The sequence below is a fragment of the Neopelma chrysocephalum genome, unplaced genomic scaffold (assembly GCF_003984885.1).
Source record: "Neopelma chrysocephalum unplaced genomic scaffold, ASM398488v2 Primary Assembly neopelma1_25, whole genome shotgun sequence".
Lineage (NCBI taxonomy): Eukaryota > Metazoa > Chordata > Aves > Passeriformes > Pipridae > Neopelma > Neopelma chrysocephalum.
Window position 1 is genome coordinate 41,418,361 of NW_020897694.1, and position 17,726 is coordinate 41,436,086.

The 17,726-nt window shown below is 37.2% G+C and overlaps 1 protein-coding gene across 7 annotated transcripts in view; it reads right to left on the reverse strand.

Annotated features, from left to right (window-relative positions):
• Positions 1–17,726, reverse strand: part of ARHGEF7 (Rho guanine nucleotide exchange factor 7) — a 124,044-nt gene that overhangs the window by 17,493 nt on the left and 88,825 nt on the right. For all 7 annotated transcript variants that reach the window (XR_003532912.1, XM_027675073.1, XM_027675074.1 and 4 more), the window contains 8 exons: positions 17,288–17,347; positions 15,950–16,096; positions 13,987–14,073; positions 10,492–10,570; positions 8,960–9,099; positions 8,085–8,309; positions 5,983–6,076; positions 1,985–2,074 (listed from right to left, as the gene is read on the reverse strand). Coding sequence is in view for 6 of the 7 variants with exons in the window: in XM_027675073.1 (XP_027530874.1) it covers positions 1,985–2,074; positions 5,983–6,076; positions 8,085–8,309; positions 8,960–9,099; positions 10,492–10,570; positions 13,987–14,073; positions 15,950–16,096; positions 17,288–17,347 (922 nt within the window). In the remaining variant the exon portion in view is untranslated. The remainder of the gene's footprint in view (positions 1–1,984; positions 2,075–5,982; positions 6,077–8,084; positions 8,310–8,959; positions 9,100–10,491; positions 10,571–13,986; positions 14,074–15,949; positions 16,097–17,287; positions 17,348–17,726) is intronic.

The window sequence follows — 17,726 nt, forward strand, 5'->3', positions numbered from 1 at the left end:
TCTGCTGAACTGATGCTGCCAAAAGCAGCACCCCTTGGGCTTTGGATTAAGGTGCAGGTAGGAGAATTGCCCAGGAGTGCTGTGAGGGACAGGCAGAATATTAACACGGAAGTAAAAATGGAGTGTGTAAAACAACAGCATACTTCATGGATGACAGGCAACTCTCTCATACTATTATTCTACACTGACTACTGCTCCTACAGAAGTAATTCCAGGTTGATTGGTTCTTTCCCCATTTCCAATTCCAGTCTACAAACTGGTTTTCTGAAATCTAAAGTTTTACACAACAACACTATTCTTTTCAAACAAAGCAGCTGTGTGCTTATCAATAAAAAAAAATTTGTTTCTTGCTGCAACTAACAGCAAATAAAAACTGTCAACTTCTGATGTATGCAATGATACCCACAGCAATATGTATATTTCTTAAATATACATAGAAAGGAAAAAATAGGCAAGCAAAAAAAAAATCATATCCATTTCATATCTGCACACACACCCTACTATGCAAGTGCAAATGTTTTCCCAACCATTTCTTGTCACATTATCCTTGGAAATAATAAATAGATCATAGTTCAGGCATTTAAACAGCAATCATCTATTTAATTTTGTTTGGAACAACAGTATATCTTCACAACTTTGATTACATTAATTTCCTTTTATCCAAATTAACACACTACTGTAATGACTACAGGGCTATAAAATAGATTAGTTTTAATAAAAAAATAGTAATAGTAATTAATTTTATCACCTTGGAGATCTACAGTTCATCAAGACAGAAAAATTAAAAGGAAGGCTTTTGCTGTTACTTCAAAAGTTTCTACAGTCTGTAGAAATGTACATACTGACAACAGCCATATTCCCACTTTAACTTACATAGGAATACAAAGTAGTTGCATTCTTTTCAAGGTGATAAGAGGACACATATTAGTGTCATCCATCTTAGTTCATCCATGAACTAAGTTTGCAATTGCATTTTGAGGCTTCTCAACTGTCAGCATAAAGTGCTTTTGCTTGGAAGCAAAATGGGCCCAGAGTACTGTAGACAGCAGTAACAGTGATTAATACTGCAAGTTGAAACACCTTTAGTGGACAAGAAGTTATGATGTCCAGTGTCCTAGTTTCTGACTACAGCAAAACCAGTCAAGTACTTCAAGATCATTATACTGTGTTCCAAGGATCTCTGAATTAAATAAGTATTCAACAGTGCAAAAAGGAACAAAGGCAACAGCATTTTCTCCTCCCTCGTGTAAATGGAACACATGCTGGTGGACTCCCCTGCTTTGTGCAATGTTTTACTTACAATACAGAGGAACTCCACATGGCAACCTTGATTTGGATTAAATGAAGTAGGACCCCAGAGGCACGTTACAGGTTTTCAATATGCTAGGTATTGATCTGAGAAACTAAAAATGGCTTTAAGCAACACACATAGCTGAGAACAATTTCTCCTGAAATTATGAGACGGGGTTAAAATTTGTAATTAATACTAAAAACAACTAGTGGCAGTAAAATGAAAGAAATTTTTATAAGTCTAGGTTACTTTTCCACAGAGAAAGTCTTTGTTAAATAGAACACAACAAAGATACAGTCCTCCAAAATTATTATGACTTCTTCATTCCTCATCTCTACTTAACCAGCTTCTTGAAATTTAATCAAAAGCATACTGTTTAACTGTGATATTCAGTTCACACACCTCTCATTCACTGGTGAAGGTCTAGTACAATTTTAAACCATGACAAGTTTGGGTTTCTGTTGTTCTGGATTACTTTTAAATACTGACAGAATAACAGTCTCTAATCATGCTCCTTGGCATCAAATACATAAACACTTGGCACTGATGTTAAGCCAGAAACAGGTTATTATTTCTTGCAGGTCCAGCTTGCTATTTGCAAAGGCCTGAGGACACACAACACACCTTTTTGCAAACTATGTAATTTGTGTTTTAGATAGCCATTTCTACCCATATGACTACTTTCTAACTTACTTGAATTTAGTGTTTGACGTGTTTTGGCACTTGTGCAATATGCTTCAATGACTTTAAGAATCTGAGCATCTTCTTCTAAAGCAGCTGTACCTAGAATCAATGGGAGAAAATAGAATTTTAAACATGGTCATATTTCTTAATCCAGAGAAGTCTTTGCAAATCACTACATTTCAGCTGAGTCCAAAGTTCAGCCTAATCAACCCGTGAAAATTCTCTTAATCATACGATTTTAACTAAACCTCAACAAACTAAAGTAACACTCTTAAAAGACAAATTCTATTTTGAAATGCTTAGAAAAAAATCAAGTAAGAGTAATCACCCTCACATTCAAGAAATTTTCTGAGCATCTGAAATTGCACAGAACAGGTTTTGAAGTATAAACACTCTGGTTCTAAAACAGTCGCTACACTGAAAAAACCCTGTATACTCTAGTTATTATATATGCATACAATTTCATCTGCATATTACTTTATTATTTAATCAAAGAAATCAAGGAACAGAGTATTAATTCACAGAAGACATATTGAAAACTTCTGGGGTTTGTGTGAATATATATATATATTTATCCCTTTCAACAGTACACATTATTGAAAATGAAACTCAGAATTAACAGCATAATTTCAGTACAATTACAGTTCAGCGTGCAGCAGGAAAGATGCCACTATCATATATCTGTGCAAAGTAAAGTAATTAAACTTATCACACTTCAACATAGAACCAGCACTACTGAAAAATATCTAACTATTCAAGCTTAACATGGCAAAATTTTCCTAATGGTAGAGCTCCACACCAAATCTTCTCCTGGGGCAAGTCAGTAAAAATACTGTCACTTGCAACAGAGTGAAAATCCAATCAATCTGAAATCTACAGGTACCTCTGCCATTAGTTTAAATGGAACCAGAAGTCTATGAGCAAGGCAAGACAATCTGTTGTTTTAAAAGCATTTTTCCTGTTTATCTTCTTGAAAAAGCTAGGTTTGAACATTTTCTGCTACATGAATCTGAACGACCTTCAACATCAAAATGTTCTCTGCCAGCCAATGCATCCTGTTAGTTTTTGTGATTTGTTACCACCAGACCAAAGCCAACTGTCCAAACATTTGTCAGGATTAGCTGTCAAGGAAACTTCTGAAGAAATTATCTTGACCTGATATAATTTTCCTAGAGTTTAAGAGATGCTGGTAGTCCAAAGTATAGGCTATTCCTCTTTTAGGCAGGAAAAATAATTGGATTTTGTAGTTAGAATGCAGCAGTATTATTACGATTATTACAGTAGCAGGACAAATATTTCACTTCTGAAATGTGGATTGTGAGGCACTCAATTGGAACACCTTACTTCTTTTGTTTTGTCTGTTATAACGCTAATTTGACACAGCAGTTCTCAAAACATAGGCTATAAATCCCTCAGATTCCAGAAAAGATAAGTAATAAAACCCAAAACTATCTATCAGTATGCTTTAAGTTCAATGGAAGTTCCTCCATGAAAAACTTTTACAGCTCCACAAAAAAGTTGAAAAAGCTGAATGAGCACTAGCAGAAGCTTCTAATTACTAGGAATCCATAAGGATTTTTGTAAGTAACACTCTTGGAGTTAAAGCTACCTTTAAGTCAAAGAATACCTTTTATTGAAAGTTACCTCCTACATACAAAATACTGTATTAATTTAATTAGGAGTAGAACAATATATTTGCAAGCTACAGATTCCCTCCTTCCCCCAAATAAGAACTCCTAACTCCTCCCACTGTGTTCTTTAATAATTGCTAAATCAGCAAGTTGACAGCTTTACCTATCATTACAACTACTGAATCTCCATTCTCCAACATCTGAAACGATACTGTACTATAGTACTTTCATTTTTTCCTAAACAGATACTTTCCTTTAAGGATAAAACATCCCAAACTAAAACAGCCACTTGCACATCCACGAAGAGGATCATTCTATTCAGTACCATAACCTTTACCATATGAAATTCAAAGCACATTCAGAAAGACTAACACCTTAGACAAACCAACAGTGTCCTGAGGAAAACCTTTCACTCTCCAACTCTCCATAAGCCAGTAAGAGACACTTGTCACCATAAGACAATTCATGAACCCAATACTCAAGGCACAACTCTGTCTTAAAAAGCACATGAGCAAAGGACAAAGAAGCAAAAGCTACAGTAAAGATCTGGCCAACAAAATACCCTGTCTTTGACTGATACAAGTAATTGGATTATTCAATCACACAAATTTCTACGCAAGAATTACAGTGGTGTCACTGACAACTAAGTGGACACCATGTTTGCTTGATAACATTAATCCCAGAATATACTAAGTTGGAAGGGACCCATCAGGATCATCAAGTCCAACTCCTAGCCCTGCACAGGATCATTCCCAAGAGTCACCACGTACGTGAGAGTACTGTCCAAACACTTATTGAACTCTGTCAGGCTTGGTGCTGTGACCACTTCCCTGGGGAACATGTTCCAGTGCCCAACCACCCTCTGGGTGAAGAATCTTTTTCTAATATCCAACAGAAACCTGCCCTGACACAACTTCAGGCCATTCCTTCAGGTCTTGTCACTGGTCACCAGAGGGAAGAGATCAGTGCCTGCCCCTCTCTCTCTCTCACAAGGAAATTGCAGACTGCAATGAGGTCTCTCCTCAGTCTCCTCTTCTCCAGGTTGAATAGACCAATGACCTCAGCCACTCCTCATACGGCTTCCCCTCAAGGCCCTTCACCATCTTTGTTGCCCCTCTTTGGACACTGTCTAACAGCTTAATATCTTTCCTATATTACAGTGCCCAAAACTGCACACAATGTTCAAGGTGAGGCCACATCAGTGCAGAGCAGAGAGGGACAATCCCCTCCCTCAACCGGCTGGTGATGCTTTGCCTGATGCCTCCCCAGGACAGGGTTGGCCCTCCTGGCTGCCAGAGCACTGCTGACTTATATTCAATTTGTCATTGACCAGGATCCTCAGGTCCCTTTCTATGGTACTGCTTTCCAGCATCTCACTCCCCAGTCTGTACCTACATCCGAGGTTGCCGCACCCCAGATGCAGAATCTGGCACCTCCCCTCGTTGAACTTCATATGGTTGGTGATTGCAAAGTCCTCTAATTTGTTGAGGTCTCTCTGCAGGACCTCCATGCCTTTGAAGGAGTCAACAGCTCTGAGTTTTCTGTTGCCTGCAAACTTGCTTAGTATCTCTTCCAGCCCTGCAATGTTCTCTCCACTCCAAAATATCCAAGCATCCAGATTTTGACCCTTCTCTTTTTCTGTACATTCACCACAGTCTCTCAGTTCAGTGTTGTTCTTCTGACTTCAAGCAGTCTAAAGCTCTGCAATTTCTTTAGCTACAGACGAGCAAATTACCTTATTTATAGAAGGTTAGAAAAGACTGTTGGATCTGAGAAGTGACCATGGAAGCAACTCATCTCTGATTCAGAAGCAATAACCAGCCTTCCAAAACCAAGCTCAGTAGAAGCTCCTACCAGGATCAATTTAAGAACGTAGCTACAAAGTATTCTGCAAGAGTGGTACAGAATCTTCAAACTGTTGTTTACAGTATTAAAAGTCAGGTTTACCTTACTGAACTTTACATGGCTCTACCTTCAACCTCACTTCCCGCTAATAAACAGGTAGAAATAGGCACTTCACAAGCATACATCCACTGTATCAGTGGATCCTAATCAGTCATCATCATGGCTAGGCTTTGTGAACAAAGATTTGGGAAGGGCTCTACCCACGTTTGTTGCATGCACGTTGGTGGCTAAAAAGGCCAACACGAGATAGGTGCGTTCAGTAAAGCACTAGAAAATAACTAATGCCATTGTAGCATAAGCACCTAAAATGAATGAAACAAACTATCCTCTGGAGATACGTACCCCTCCCCCCTGACACGAGAGAGGAAATTAGATGACTTGCTTACACTGTACACCTAACTTTCACAGAATTTGAACTGATGTTAATTCCAGCACTTGTATTATGCAGACATTTGTTCAAATCTCTCTTACTTTTTCTCAGAGCAAACTCTTCATCTGATGGCTTCCGTTCTGGCTTGCGCTTGGGAAGCAGCTTTTTCATGGTTTTAGGGCTTTTACTGAGATCCTGTATGGGGAAAAATAAAAAGAGTAGAGCTTCTATACAATATTTCAAAAGTTTAACTTCTAAGATGCATACAGAAGTTACTAACTAAAAAACCTTTTAACAGCACCAAAACGAAGTTTTCTAATATTTTTTTCCACCTTCAAGTTGCCTGAATTGGCTGATTTCCACTCTACCCTTCCTCCAACTATACACAAAGTCAGGTATTTTATATGTTCTAATAACAGAAATATACAGAAAACCTGCTGCAAAAGCACACAGGCTGTTTGGGAGCTAGAGTGAAGGGAAGAGGCAGGAATACATTAACACAGATTTTTTTCCTGAACTATTGAAGAGACTTGATTCATTTCACTTGTCTACTTAGAAGCAGGTAAAAATTGACCTAACAAGGAAGCTTGGCAGGTATTATACTCTTCAAAGCAAAAATTTGTAAAAGTTTAGGTCTGTTCTTACAAAGCCCTACAGCAAAAAAAACCAAAAAGCAAAAGAATGAAAACCCAACCCAACCAACCAACCAACAAACCCCAGCAGCATTTCTGCTCAAAATGTGGTTATGCTAATTTACAGGAACAATGCTAGGATTCAGGAACAAAAGGAATATGCTGGTCTATCCCTTACCCTAAGGACCCAAGACATCTTCTATGAAAATAAAGAACAGGAAAGCAAAAGGTGAATGATCAGGACAGATCAAAGAAAATGAGGATAGGTTTTGAGCATCATTGTATGCTAAATACTGTAAAGATGATAAAATTTTAATACATCAGATAATTTAGTGGCCTACACATGAAAGCATGAAAGTATTTTAACTTAAATAAAATGAGCACACAGTACAGCCAAACTAATACAGCCGAACAGAAGAACCTCTTGTAGCAACCAAGCCGCAATACTAATCTTGCACTGCAGATCACTTTATCACTTTTTCCTTATTGTTTAGGGGATTTACAAAAGAAAATGGAAGTGTCACACACAGCGATCACAAAACAAAAGCAAACAAACAAACAAAACAAAAAGCCACAAACAAACAAAACAAAAAACCAAAACCAAACCCCACAATAACAACAACACAGCCAGGCCTCGCTGGAACACAGTGTTTAGGCTACAGTTTCTAAGAATCTGAAATTCAGATATCTGCAAAATAAAATTTTGCTGTCAACATCTCATACTTGCAGAATAAAATGTTCTTAGGCATAAGTGCATGATACTTTCTGGGCCCTGTTGCTCTACACTAAACTAGTATAATAAGAATGCACGATAAAAACACTGAAACAAGAGATACCACCAGGCTAGAGAGCATGCAATATTCTTATATACATGCAAACTTTCAACATAAATCTGAAGTTTTCTTATTCTTGACAAAACCACGCAAAATGTAGTGGAAAGACCAAATTAACCTACCATGTGGCTAAACACACTCCTAGCTTTTGGAACAGCTTCCTCTCTCATACTACGTGCTACTTAAAAAAATAAAACAGCATCTTAAAATCTAAGTTTTTTTTCCAGCTAACAGTAACATTAGTCATTAGATTCTTTTGAGTACAGGAACATTACATATATTTTGACAGTTACCAGTCTTCTTTTTAAAAAATATTCTATTGTTACCTAGTAACAGTTGTAAATATGAGAAACCAAGAGTCAACCATACCACCACAGCTCTTTGGAATGATTTGGTACAGCACTTGGAAGCAGTAAGGATCCCTTACCCTAAGCACTTTGCAGTGTCCTTAGAAAATAACTTAAATTGCAATAAGCCTGGATGACCAACATAATAAATTAACTGTTAGTTTAAAAACAAAACAAAATAAGCCTTCGTATCTTCTGAACCGTAAGACTAAATTCCTCTTTGAAATAAACAGCACTGGTACGTTACCTTTGATTCAGCATTGGCTGTCAAATCATCTTTATATTATACAAAAACATGCACAAAATCATAAAATGGTGGTGTGTGAAAGAAGTTAAAACTTCCCATTGTAGGCCTGCTACAGAGTCCTACTTCTTGGCCGCTGCATCTCACCTCTTTATAACAAAGAGCTGCTGAAGGCCGTAGTGGCGGTGCGGGCCGTAAGCAGCTCAGACTCCAAGGCTTGGGGGTTTTCGGAGGTTCCAGTGGTCCCCAGTTTATCGTGGTATGTGGAGTCCCATGATGTGATGGATGAGGGAGAGTGTGGTACGCAGGAGTCAGTGGTATTGGCTTGCTGTCTGAATGCTTACTGGAGGGTGTTACTGGATGGGAAGGAAGCTGTCAAACATGATGGGAAAGGAAAGAAAGCATATTATGATAACGAAGACATAGTATCATCAAGGACTGGTGAAACAATCTCACTTGCTATCTAGTACTTCTGTTTATTACAGCTGGCCTCTGAAAATTTTTTTACACTAAATTCTTTGAAAAAAATGGGGCTTAAATAATTTTTATTGTCTACCACAGAGCAAACACTAAAGAAAGAATAGCTACGAGCAGCCCTGCTCCTACTTCTGTCTCCACTGAGGACAGAGCTAAATTTAGATCCATTCATATCCAACAATTCAAATGCAGAACTCAAAAGAAATTACTTCAGTAAATTGTTTCTCCACAGCCTGTCAAATACATCACCAATTAAAACCTGCTATTCTAAGTATACTTAAAAGACGGTGATGTATTACTTGGTCAAAATATAAAAAGTAATGATAACTAATTTTCTTTTACCCAGTTAAACTATTACACCAAGATCTAAGCATTTTTTGTTCCCACAATTAAAAACAGAATGATCTTTTGACCCATTAAACGACAGTCACAACATTCAGTTCTTGTTACTAATGGCTAAAAGAAGTAATGCTTTCCCCTTTGTGGTATATTTGCCAGACAACTTAATTCTGCTCATTCACTTCAATCCAGAAGCTCTTCCTTACCGTGTGAGATGGCACAGAGTGAGGTTTAATGGTGGGATTCCCAACAGTTGTGACTTTGGTTTGCCTCTGCAGGTGATCCACCCATTCATGTAAATCTTGTTGGTTGTTACAAGAAACTAGTATCCTTTCAATCATGTTTCCTAGGTGAAAAGATACCAGAACATATAGGAAATCACAGAAGAACAACTTAGTCAATGCAACATAATTATAAAAGACACTCATTTCCTAAAACTTTATATCCTCTAAGTAGTAAGCAAAAAATTTTAACTTCTATTTTCAGTACAACAGCATCCCACTTTTCCAGGCTGTAACAAATGTTGCCTTAAGACAGGCATCACAGACATCACCTCCATGTAGTTATTCTTAGCCAAGCACAGGAGTTCCATTTCTTTCCATAGATCTAGTAATTAGGCACAATCTTAATGTCAAGAAATAGATGTAGGAGACAAGCTCATCTAGTAGCTTTACACTCTTCCCAGGAAAGCCAGCATATATCCCAAAAAGTCATTCTTGAGTCCGTATGCTACAATACAGGAAAAGTTATAAAACAAAGTTCACTGGTCTCTCAGAAGGCAACATAAAACTGGTCTGAATCCAGTATTAAAGTTGAGGAAAAGTCATTTGGGAATGCAATCTTAATCAAAAATTAATTTCTGCAATTAACTCCATTTAATCCATCACATTCCTCTTGAGGTCAGCTCCATAGCATCATCTCAGAAAAACACACACCATCAACAGGTTTTTTTTTCCTCTGTGTCTCATAGCATTGATATGGTACTGTCAACCACTTGAGAGGGTCAAAATCATTTTACTTTAATGCAACCTGCTTAGAGCAGAACTAATCCAGGAAATAAATGAAGGTATGAAGCTCCACCCTGTGGACCCTGCTCCCACTGTCCTTTAAATTGCCTAAGGACATATGATATATGATGAAACAAATGACTTAACAGACAGAAATTATTCAAAATACAACAGCAATCATCATTAGTATTAGAGATGCTAAAGGTCTCTCAGGAAAGAGGTGGACCATTTCTAGAAGAAAGCTCTTGCTCAAAGCTTTTCCAGAGTCTCTAGAACTCCTGTTCTTCCAGTGAACAGCATACTGTAAACTGCTTTGCTATAAAGGACCTTCTCCAAGGCCACTGCCTCCATTCATTGAGATACAGAAATTCCTGGATGAATCCCATGCAAAGACAGCTCCCTAACTACTTAAGACAAGCAGTAAAAAGCAGTCTTCAAGTGAGGCTCTGGGTAGCAGCCTTACAAAATTTGCATAATCACAGGATGGCTGAGGCTGTAAGGGACCTCTGTAGGTCATCCTCCCCTCTGCTCAAGCACAGACACCTAGAGACGGTTGCCTGGGATCATGGCTTCAGAGTACCCCAAGGAAGGAAATCTCTCCAGGCACCCTGTGCCAGTGCTTGGTCACCCTCACAGCAAAAAAGTTTTTTCCTCTGTCCAGACAGAGCATCTGATGTCTGAAATAGTGTATCCTAAAATAAGTAGTAAATAAAAATATTAATGGGCAATACCTGATATTTCAAATGCATTTTTATGGTTTTCACTGTCTTCTAGCTTTGTAATAGTCATTCCAGTCATGGGCAGTTTTCCCTTAAAGAAAAGGGCAGTAACACTGAAGTTAAATCCAAACCACACAAAAACATTACCAAATAAAGAAAATACTAACTTTAAGCTCTGAACAATAACATTCATAGTAAATTGACAAACACACACACATTGATGGGTTTAAAAACATTTAAAACAACACAAACATCTCAGAAGTTTTTCATATGTCAAATTTCTGCAAATGACATCTATGACTTCAATAAGAATAGTTGGTACCTATGCAGGCTATGAAATCCATATAAACGTAATAGTGATCACTCCTCATACCCTCAGGTTCTTGAAACTGAGACCTTCAGGGTCATCCATGTTACATGATTAGAGGCAATGGTGACTTTCTTTAAGCACATTTGTTTGTAAACTGTTTGATTAGCTCTCAAAATAAGGTCTGTGGAACAAGTATATTTATAAAGGAAGATTCCACTAAACAAATGCATCAATTATTTACTGAATATTTATTTCTCTAATAATGCCACTACTAAATTCACTCACAGAAATACTGGGGGGGAGTGAAAAGCAGTGAATGTCTTCAAATCTGTAATCTCTGTTCAGAAGAACATACTAATTTGCAGAAGATCTCATTTTAAACCCAGTCAAGCAGGAAAAAAAAGTCAGTTTAGGATAACTTTTTGACCCTTTAAAAACACAGAACAATAAATAAGATTGAATATTTTCAGGATGAAAGGCTTTACCAAAACTGCAACTTCAATAAAAGTTCTTTAAGATCCTGTATTCTCCTGCACAGAAACACTATTCAACAAATGCTGGCAAAAGAGCAAATACTATATACTGTGGAATTTTGGCTCCAACAAGAGAAAAGAATAAAAATCGACTTTATTCGTTCTTCTTTCCTAATGACTGTAGAATGGACAAAGGTTTCTTACAAGCTTGGAAATGAAAAATCACTTGGTATTCTGTATGCACAGAACATGCTCAAGCCCAAGATACCAAAGAGAAAGGAAGAGTTCTCTTGCAACAGCTTCCCCACCGAAGGAAATGTGGTGGACATGTGCACTTACAATGCAGCTAAAATTTGCTCTTCTCCCTGTTTTTCCCTGTGTGCTGGTTCATGAATAACACAGCATACAACCACAACAGAGAGATGTGCAAGAACTGGTGACATAGGTGGGAAGGGAATATGGGGGGTACACTAAGTAAAAGACTGGTGACAAAGATCACCTGAACCACATGGCAGGAAAAGGTACAGCCAGCAAAACACAGAGAAAAATGGAACTGAACTCGTAAAACATTTATATTCCCCTTCCTTCAACAAACAATCGTGTAGTCCCCCTGTGAAGTATGGGCTCCTTGTGACTTCAGTTTACCACTGCTAAAAGTTCTCCCCATTTGCTCGTGGCAGATATCAGCACTATCAACCAGATAATTTGAAGCCTGTTGACAACTGGACTATTCAGAAATGCAGGGAGGGTGTAATGAAGGATGCAGCCTCCAGTGGCATAATTTCTGTGGGAATGACTAAGGGAACTGCATCATCTTCTGTCCATATCTATCTGAGTTCTGAAGCATGAACCTCAGAAAAAATGTCCAGGAGGCCCACATTATGCAATCCAGATGTGGCTCTGAGCCACCATCTCAGACACAAACAGTGCTGAAAATAATTTTACCTTGCTGTTAATATGTAGTCATTCAAATTTGAGACATGCTCAGTGATAAGAAAATCATACAAGAAGCTATGAGGAAATTAGAGATTTGCATTCAATGGAGGGTTGGATGATGAACTCTAAGAAGGGGCTGTGGCCATTCTGATTAGAAGCTGAAGGCAAATGCACAGAAAATTGCTTATTTTCTTATTTCCTGAACAATGACGTGTACCTAGAGGATAAACTGGGAGGAAGGAGGAAGAAATGTGACATACAGTAGGAAAGGCAAAATAAAACCTCACAGATTGTTTAACTTCATACTGCTTTTTAACACACTAAACTCCCAGTCAGTTGCCTTTTTAATCAGTACACGAGAATCTACCTACATCAGAAATTCTGAATGTGCCACTTGGAACCTGCCTTTTCTAGGACCTCCAACATTGGAACAATCAGAAGCAGCACAAAGCTAACAAACTTGACTGTCCACTTGAACTACCTAAGGCAACACCATTTCTGACAAATACAGCTACTACCGTGGCAGGTAAGGTATGAATCCAAACATAAATTTTGGAATTTATTAGCTCTTAATAAAAAAAAAAAAAAGAAGTCACATTTTGTGACTGACTCTGGTTGGTAACACAGGAACACCGAATGACTAAGCTTCAGCATTTCTTCAAAGCAGGCAAATCAGGAGAAAGGAATAAACTGCTCAAGTGCCTGATTTACAGAAGCACTTCTAGCAGGTGAAATCTCTTTAGAACTTTGTTGCAGTTTTTCCCTTGCTTTTGGTGCTTTACTGTGATGCCTCAAACCTGCATGGCAATACTTGAAGAACATTTATACAGATTTCAGAAAGTCATGGACTGTGCATTTGCCTCTTGGGAGTCTTTGGAACTACACATCCAAAATGAAAAGTGCTTCTGCGAAACATGCCCTAGAGCTACAGGGGAGCCAATCCAAACACCATTCATCTTCCTGCACTAAAGCAGAGTTGTTCCATCTCTGGAACAGGCCTGTGGGGCAACAGCCACAAGTATTCAGAAAAGAAACTTGGTAGAGGAGCTCCAAGACTGTCTCTACCAGTGGTGAGCAGAGGATTTGTGGAGGGAAACACCCAGTGCTAAGGTCCCAAAAGCCACATCGTACGCATTTCTGGTGGTGTTACGCTGGGCTAGCCCTAGGCTGGGGCTAGGGACTGAATGTCAGCCCATATACTTAATCTTCTCCAATAGTCAGAGTAGATCAAGTGCATTTTTGGAGTGTACCTTCCAGTTCAGCTTCATCCAGAGGGAATCTAGTCTGCGAGCCCCAAAACAACTTCTACACTGTGTCTCAACAATCATTAAATAGAAAAAACTAAAAGATTAATTTTAAAAGTGTTCTGCTGATTCAAAGATAAAAAACTGATGTAGCTCCATATAAACAAACTGATGGTAAAAGCCCAACACATATCAAGGAAAGCTTAAAAAGAATTTTGTTAAGACTTAAGCAGCAGTCAAAGAACACTAACAAACCTATGCAACAGCACACTTTTTCTGTGTAGATCTAAAAAGCTACCAATACTTCCTCTCATTAGCAACTACTAACAAGGTAAAAAAACCCTCCTTGTGGATAGTCACAGCTGCAAAAAAAAAAAAAAAAAAAAACCCAACAAAAACAACCTGGCCTCATAGGCCGGAATTTTACCTTTTACCTTTATAAATGCAGAAGTTTAATAATCTTTCCAAGTTTTCTATGAAATATGATTTGGAAAAAACACACCCCCCGGCACATTTATACACATAGGTACATGCATTACTTTACCTGATAGATAAACCCACTCATTCTTGGGCTGGCAGACAACATTAGCAAAATGTTAGGGAAGAGAAGAAGATACCTTTCATTCTTTTCCTTGTTAAAAGAAGAAAATGAAAAAGTAAATACAACATCACAAGTCCCCTCCCCCCTTTTTCCATTTTATATTATTAAAAACTATCAACATTACAACTCCACGATTACTCTGCAAATATTTGCTTGCTGCAAAATTAACTCTCCATGGAAATCAAAAAAATAAAAGAAAAGAAAGGAAAGAAGACAGAATTATTTATTTTCTACTTGAAAAGTGCTACTAACACATGCCTATACTGCATCCTGGAGAGTACAACCTAATATTTTAAAACAAAAATTTTACAGTCTGGGTGAAATACTGACCTTGTTTAATATGACAATCACTGTTTGGCCAATTTCAGCAAAAACAAAATTACACATTGGATATATTTCTTAATATAATTTAGATGGATGTTGTTACAATATTATCAAGACTGTGGTCTCTCAAATTGGAGAGATCAGATTTTTAAATATTGGATTATGCCCCAAAGTACTAAAGGCAAATCAATAATTTCTGTAGTCAGAAGAAAAGCACTCATTATTTTGGTCTGATTTTAATTTCATGGTTTCATGTATGGAATTGTCCATTGTGGTCTTGTTTTGGGGTATTTTTATGGAAGGAACAGTAAGTGTACTCTTAATCTACTGCTACAGACAACAAAACAGAGAAGCACTAAATTAAAATATTATGACAGAACAAATACATCCATTGACAAAGCCACTGTCTTAATTTCCAGCATCTTTGCAAAAATACAAGTCCTTAGAAAGTTTTAACATTCCTGTTCTTCAGTAAACATTTACAAAGGTCTGTATCATTTTCAAAAAGAGAAAACCAAATCCCATTGCTGTTGCACAAATGAAGCTGTTCTGTATCTAGCCAAAAAGATGTAGCGCTATGTACAAACTTCTAGAATTCCCTTCCGTTTGACATTTTATCTCATAATGAGAGTGGGGGGTGATGATTTGTTTTGTTTTGAAGACTTCAAAAAGAGACATGACTGCAGAAGATGCACTATCAGCTCTACTGAATCTTATTTATTTACTTTAACACCTAACTAAATATCTGAGAGAAAAATATCAAGTGACTAACTTTTAAATATTCAGTTGCATAAACATTTTTCTTTGTCTTCATATTTATGGACATCTTTGTTCCAAGGCAGGAAGCTGACTGAATGAGGTTGCAATTCAAAAGCCCCCACCAGGTTCAAAGCTTCATTAATTTTTCAGGGGAACAACAAGCAGTAAAAACATGTCAGTAACTCGTATAACATTTCCTTTCTGTTAACACTTGCTTTTAAGATTATTTTAACATGGGTAAAATAGAAGTACAAGCTTTTCTTTGTGTGTTTTGTTTGTTTCTTTGGTTAAAAAAAAAAAAAAATCACCCCAGACTTTTGACACTTTCAACTTTCTAATGTATCATCTTATTCCATTTCTGAATCACAGAATATCTCAAGCTTCCATTTCAAAATTTACTACTCGAGCAATGTGCCCAAAACAGGAAGAAACGTGTGCCCCAGACACTTTACAACATAAAACTTGAATGCATTTGCTATTTAAAACACACTGCGGTAACTGCTATGCAAAATGATCCTGTAACATAACTACACATGAAAAATCCTGTTTAATTATGCACATTCAAAACAGTCCTGCAAAAATCATCTTACAATGTTTATAACTGCTGTATTCGGTCACTTTTCAATAAATTTTACAGATGAAAGCATCCGTCTTTGAGGAAATTTTTTTTACAGATTTTGAAAAAAAGGCTTTAAATCAACAGAGACAGATTTTAACTTAGATTAGCATCTCTGAAGCATTCTGTTTATTTCTGTTGCATAATGATTATAATGAACTTTATTCAAAATGGAAAGACCAGCAGTGAAGATGAGAAGGATGTTACCTCACTTCCAGCACACTGAATCATGACCTGGGACATGTAAATCACACTGCCAAGTGTTTTAATATCCTCTCCCTCCCAACAACGGATAGCTTCTGTCAGTATTTGCAGTTCAAGTTCTTTCCGTTTCCGTACTTCTTGACATTGCGCCTAACAAACATAGGGAAAAATACCACTTCTATTAACTCCATCAATTTGGAATGGGTTAAGGATAGAAATACCACTACAGTTGTATTTATTGTTGTGCTTCTGGTACACAGAAGACAGCACCTTACTTCAAGCATTTTCATTTAGATGACTATTACCAATATTTTTTATAAACTAGTTTTGCTAACTTAAATATTTTACTTTTCAATACACTGACTTCAATTACCGTTCCAAATTCAGTCATAGTTCTGTTTCTCAAATTTCTCCTTTCTTTATATTTCAAATTTTCGTATGTCCAAATATGCTCAGCAGAAGAGAGTAACACAGCTGTCAGAAATACACGTCTATACAAGAAAGCCTCTTTCTTCAGTAAAAAGACACATGCCACCTGTGCAAACGAGTGCATATAACCTGGTGTTCCTATTTTTATCAAGTGTCTCCAACCTGCTTCTATTAATTTGAATTTTTCTCAACAAGAATTGTTTCCTCTTGTTTGTATAGCACCCAACAGGATGGAATCCACAAACCTCTTCTGAACACTGATAACACTAAATTTCTGATTAAAAAAATAAAAAATAGAAAATGCCAGGTTACCATCAGCACACATTCCTAACAGGAAGCATAAAACATTAAGTTCATTTTAACTCAGACTGCATTAATTATATGCTTGTTGCAGTTGAGGTGTGGGTTTTGGTTTCTTTTGTAAAGACAGTAACAGACAGCTTATCTGTTCCAATTAGGCTTACAATGTTCCAATTATTACTGGAAGTTTTGCATCTTCTGAACTTCACTAGCACTTTCCTCTTCATCCTCTCTCCCCCAGCTCCAACACCATTACCTGAGAAGGAATGCACTTAAAAAACATCAGAAAACGTACTCCTTTGTTTAACAAAGCCCTTCTTCAGGTCACTACTTATGTTAGCACTGGTAGAAAAGGAAATGAAGCACGATGAGAGAGCAGACAGAGGTGCAGAATGCTTTGCGCAACTCTGACATCAACAATCTATTTGCTGTAACTCCCCATCCTAAATTACTATTCTTAGCTCTGCCTACAAACAGCATCAACTTCCAGGCTTTCAAAAATTTACTATACAAACAGTTACAAAAAAGCATCACATTTTTAAGCAATAGAGGGAGATAAAATTAGAAAATATTCTACTTAAAATAGATAATCTAGTCTTTTATGACTCTTACAGAAAGATTTTTGAAGGCAGTCATGGATTTTTGAATATCTGGACGATCCGGATGATAATCCTAAAACCAATGGAGAAAACATACATAAAAAGTTTAGTTCTAGTACAATTAATTAAAAAAATGTTAGAGGCTGAACGACAAACAAATAAACAATTCTGCAAAATTGAATTTGTAGACTGATCTGCTCTCTTTTCGTGGCCACCTTATATCAAAGACTGGTGGGTGTTGCTTCTAGTAAAACTGCAGTTATTTGTCACATTCCTACTTATACTTTAAATAGAGCCACAGAAGTTTTACAAGACCTAGGGGATAAGAGATTTTGAAATCCTAAGAGGAGAGTTTTATTTGGCATGTTAGCTTTGTCACAAACATGATTCCTTACAGACTAACTAGCATGTTCCATTGTCACTGACTGACAAACCAAGTTGTGTGACAACAC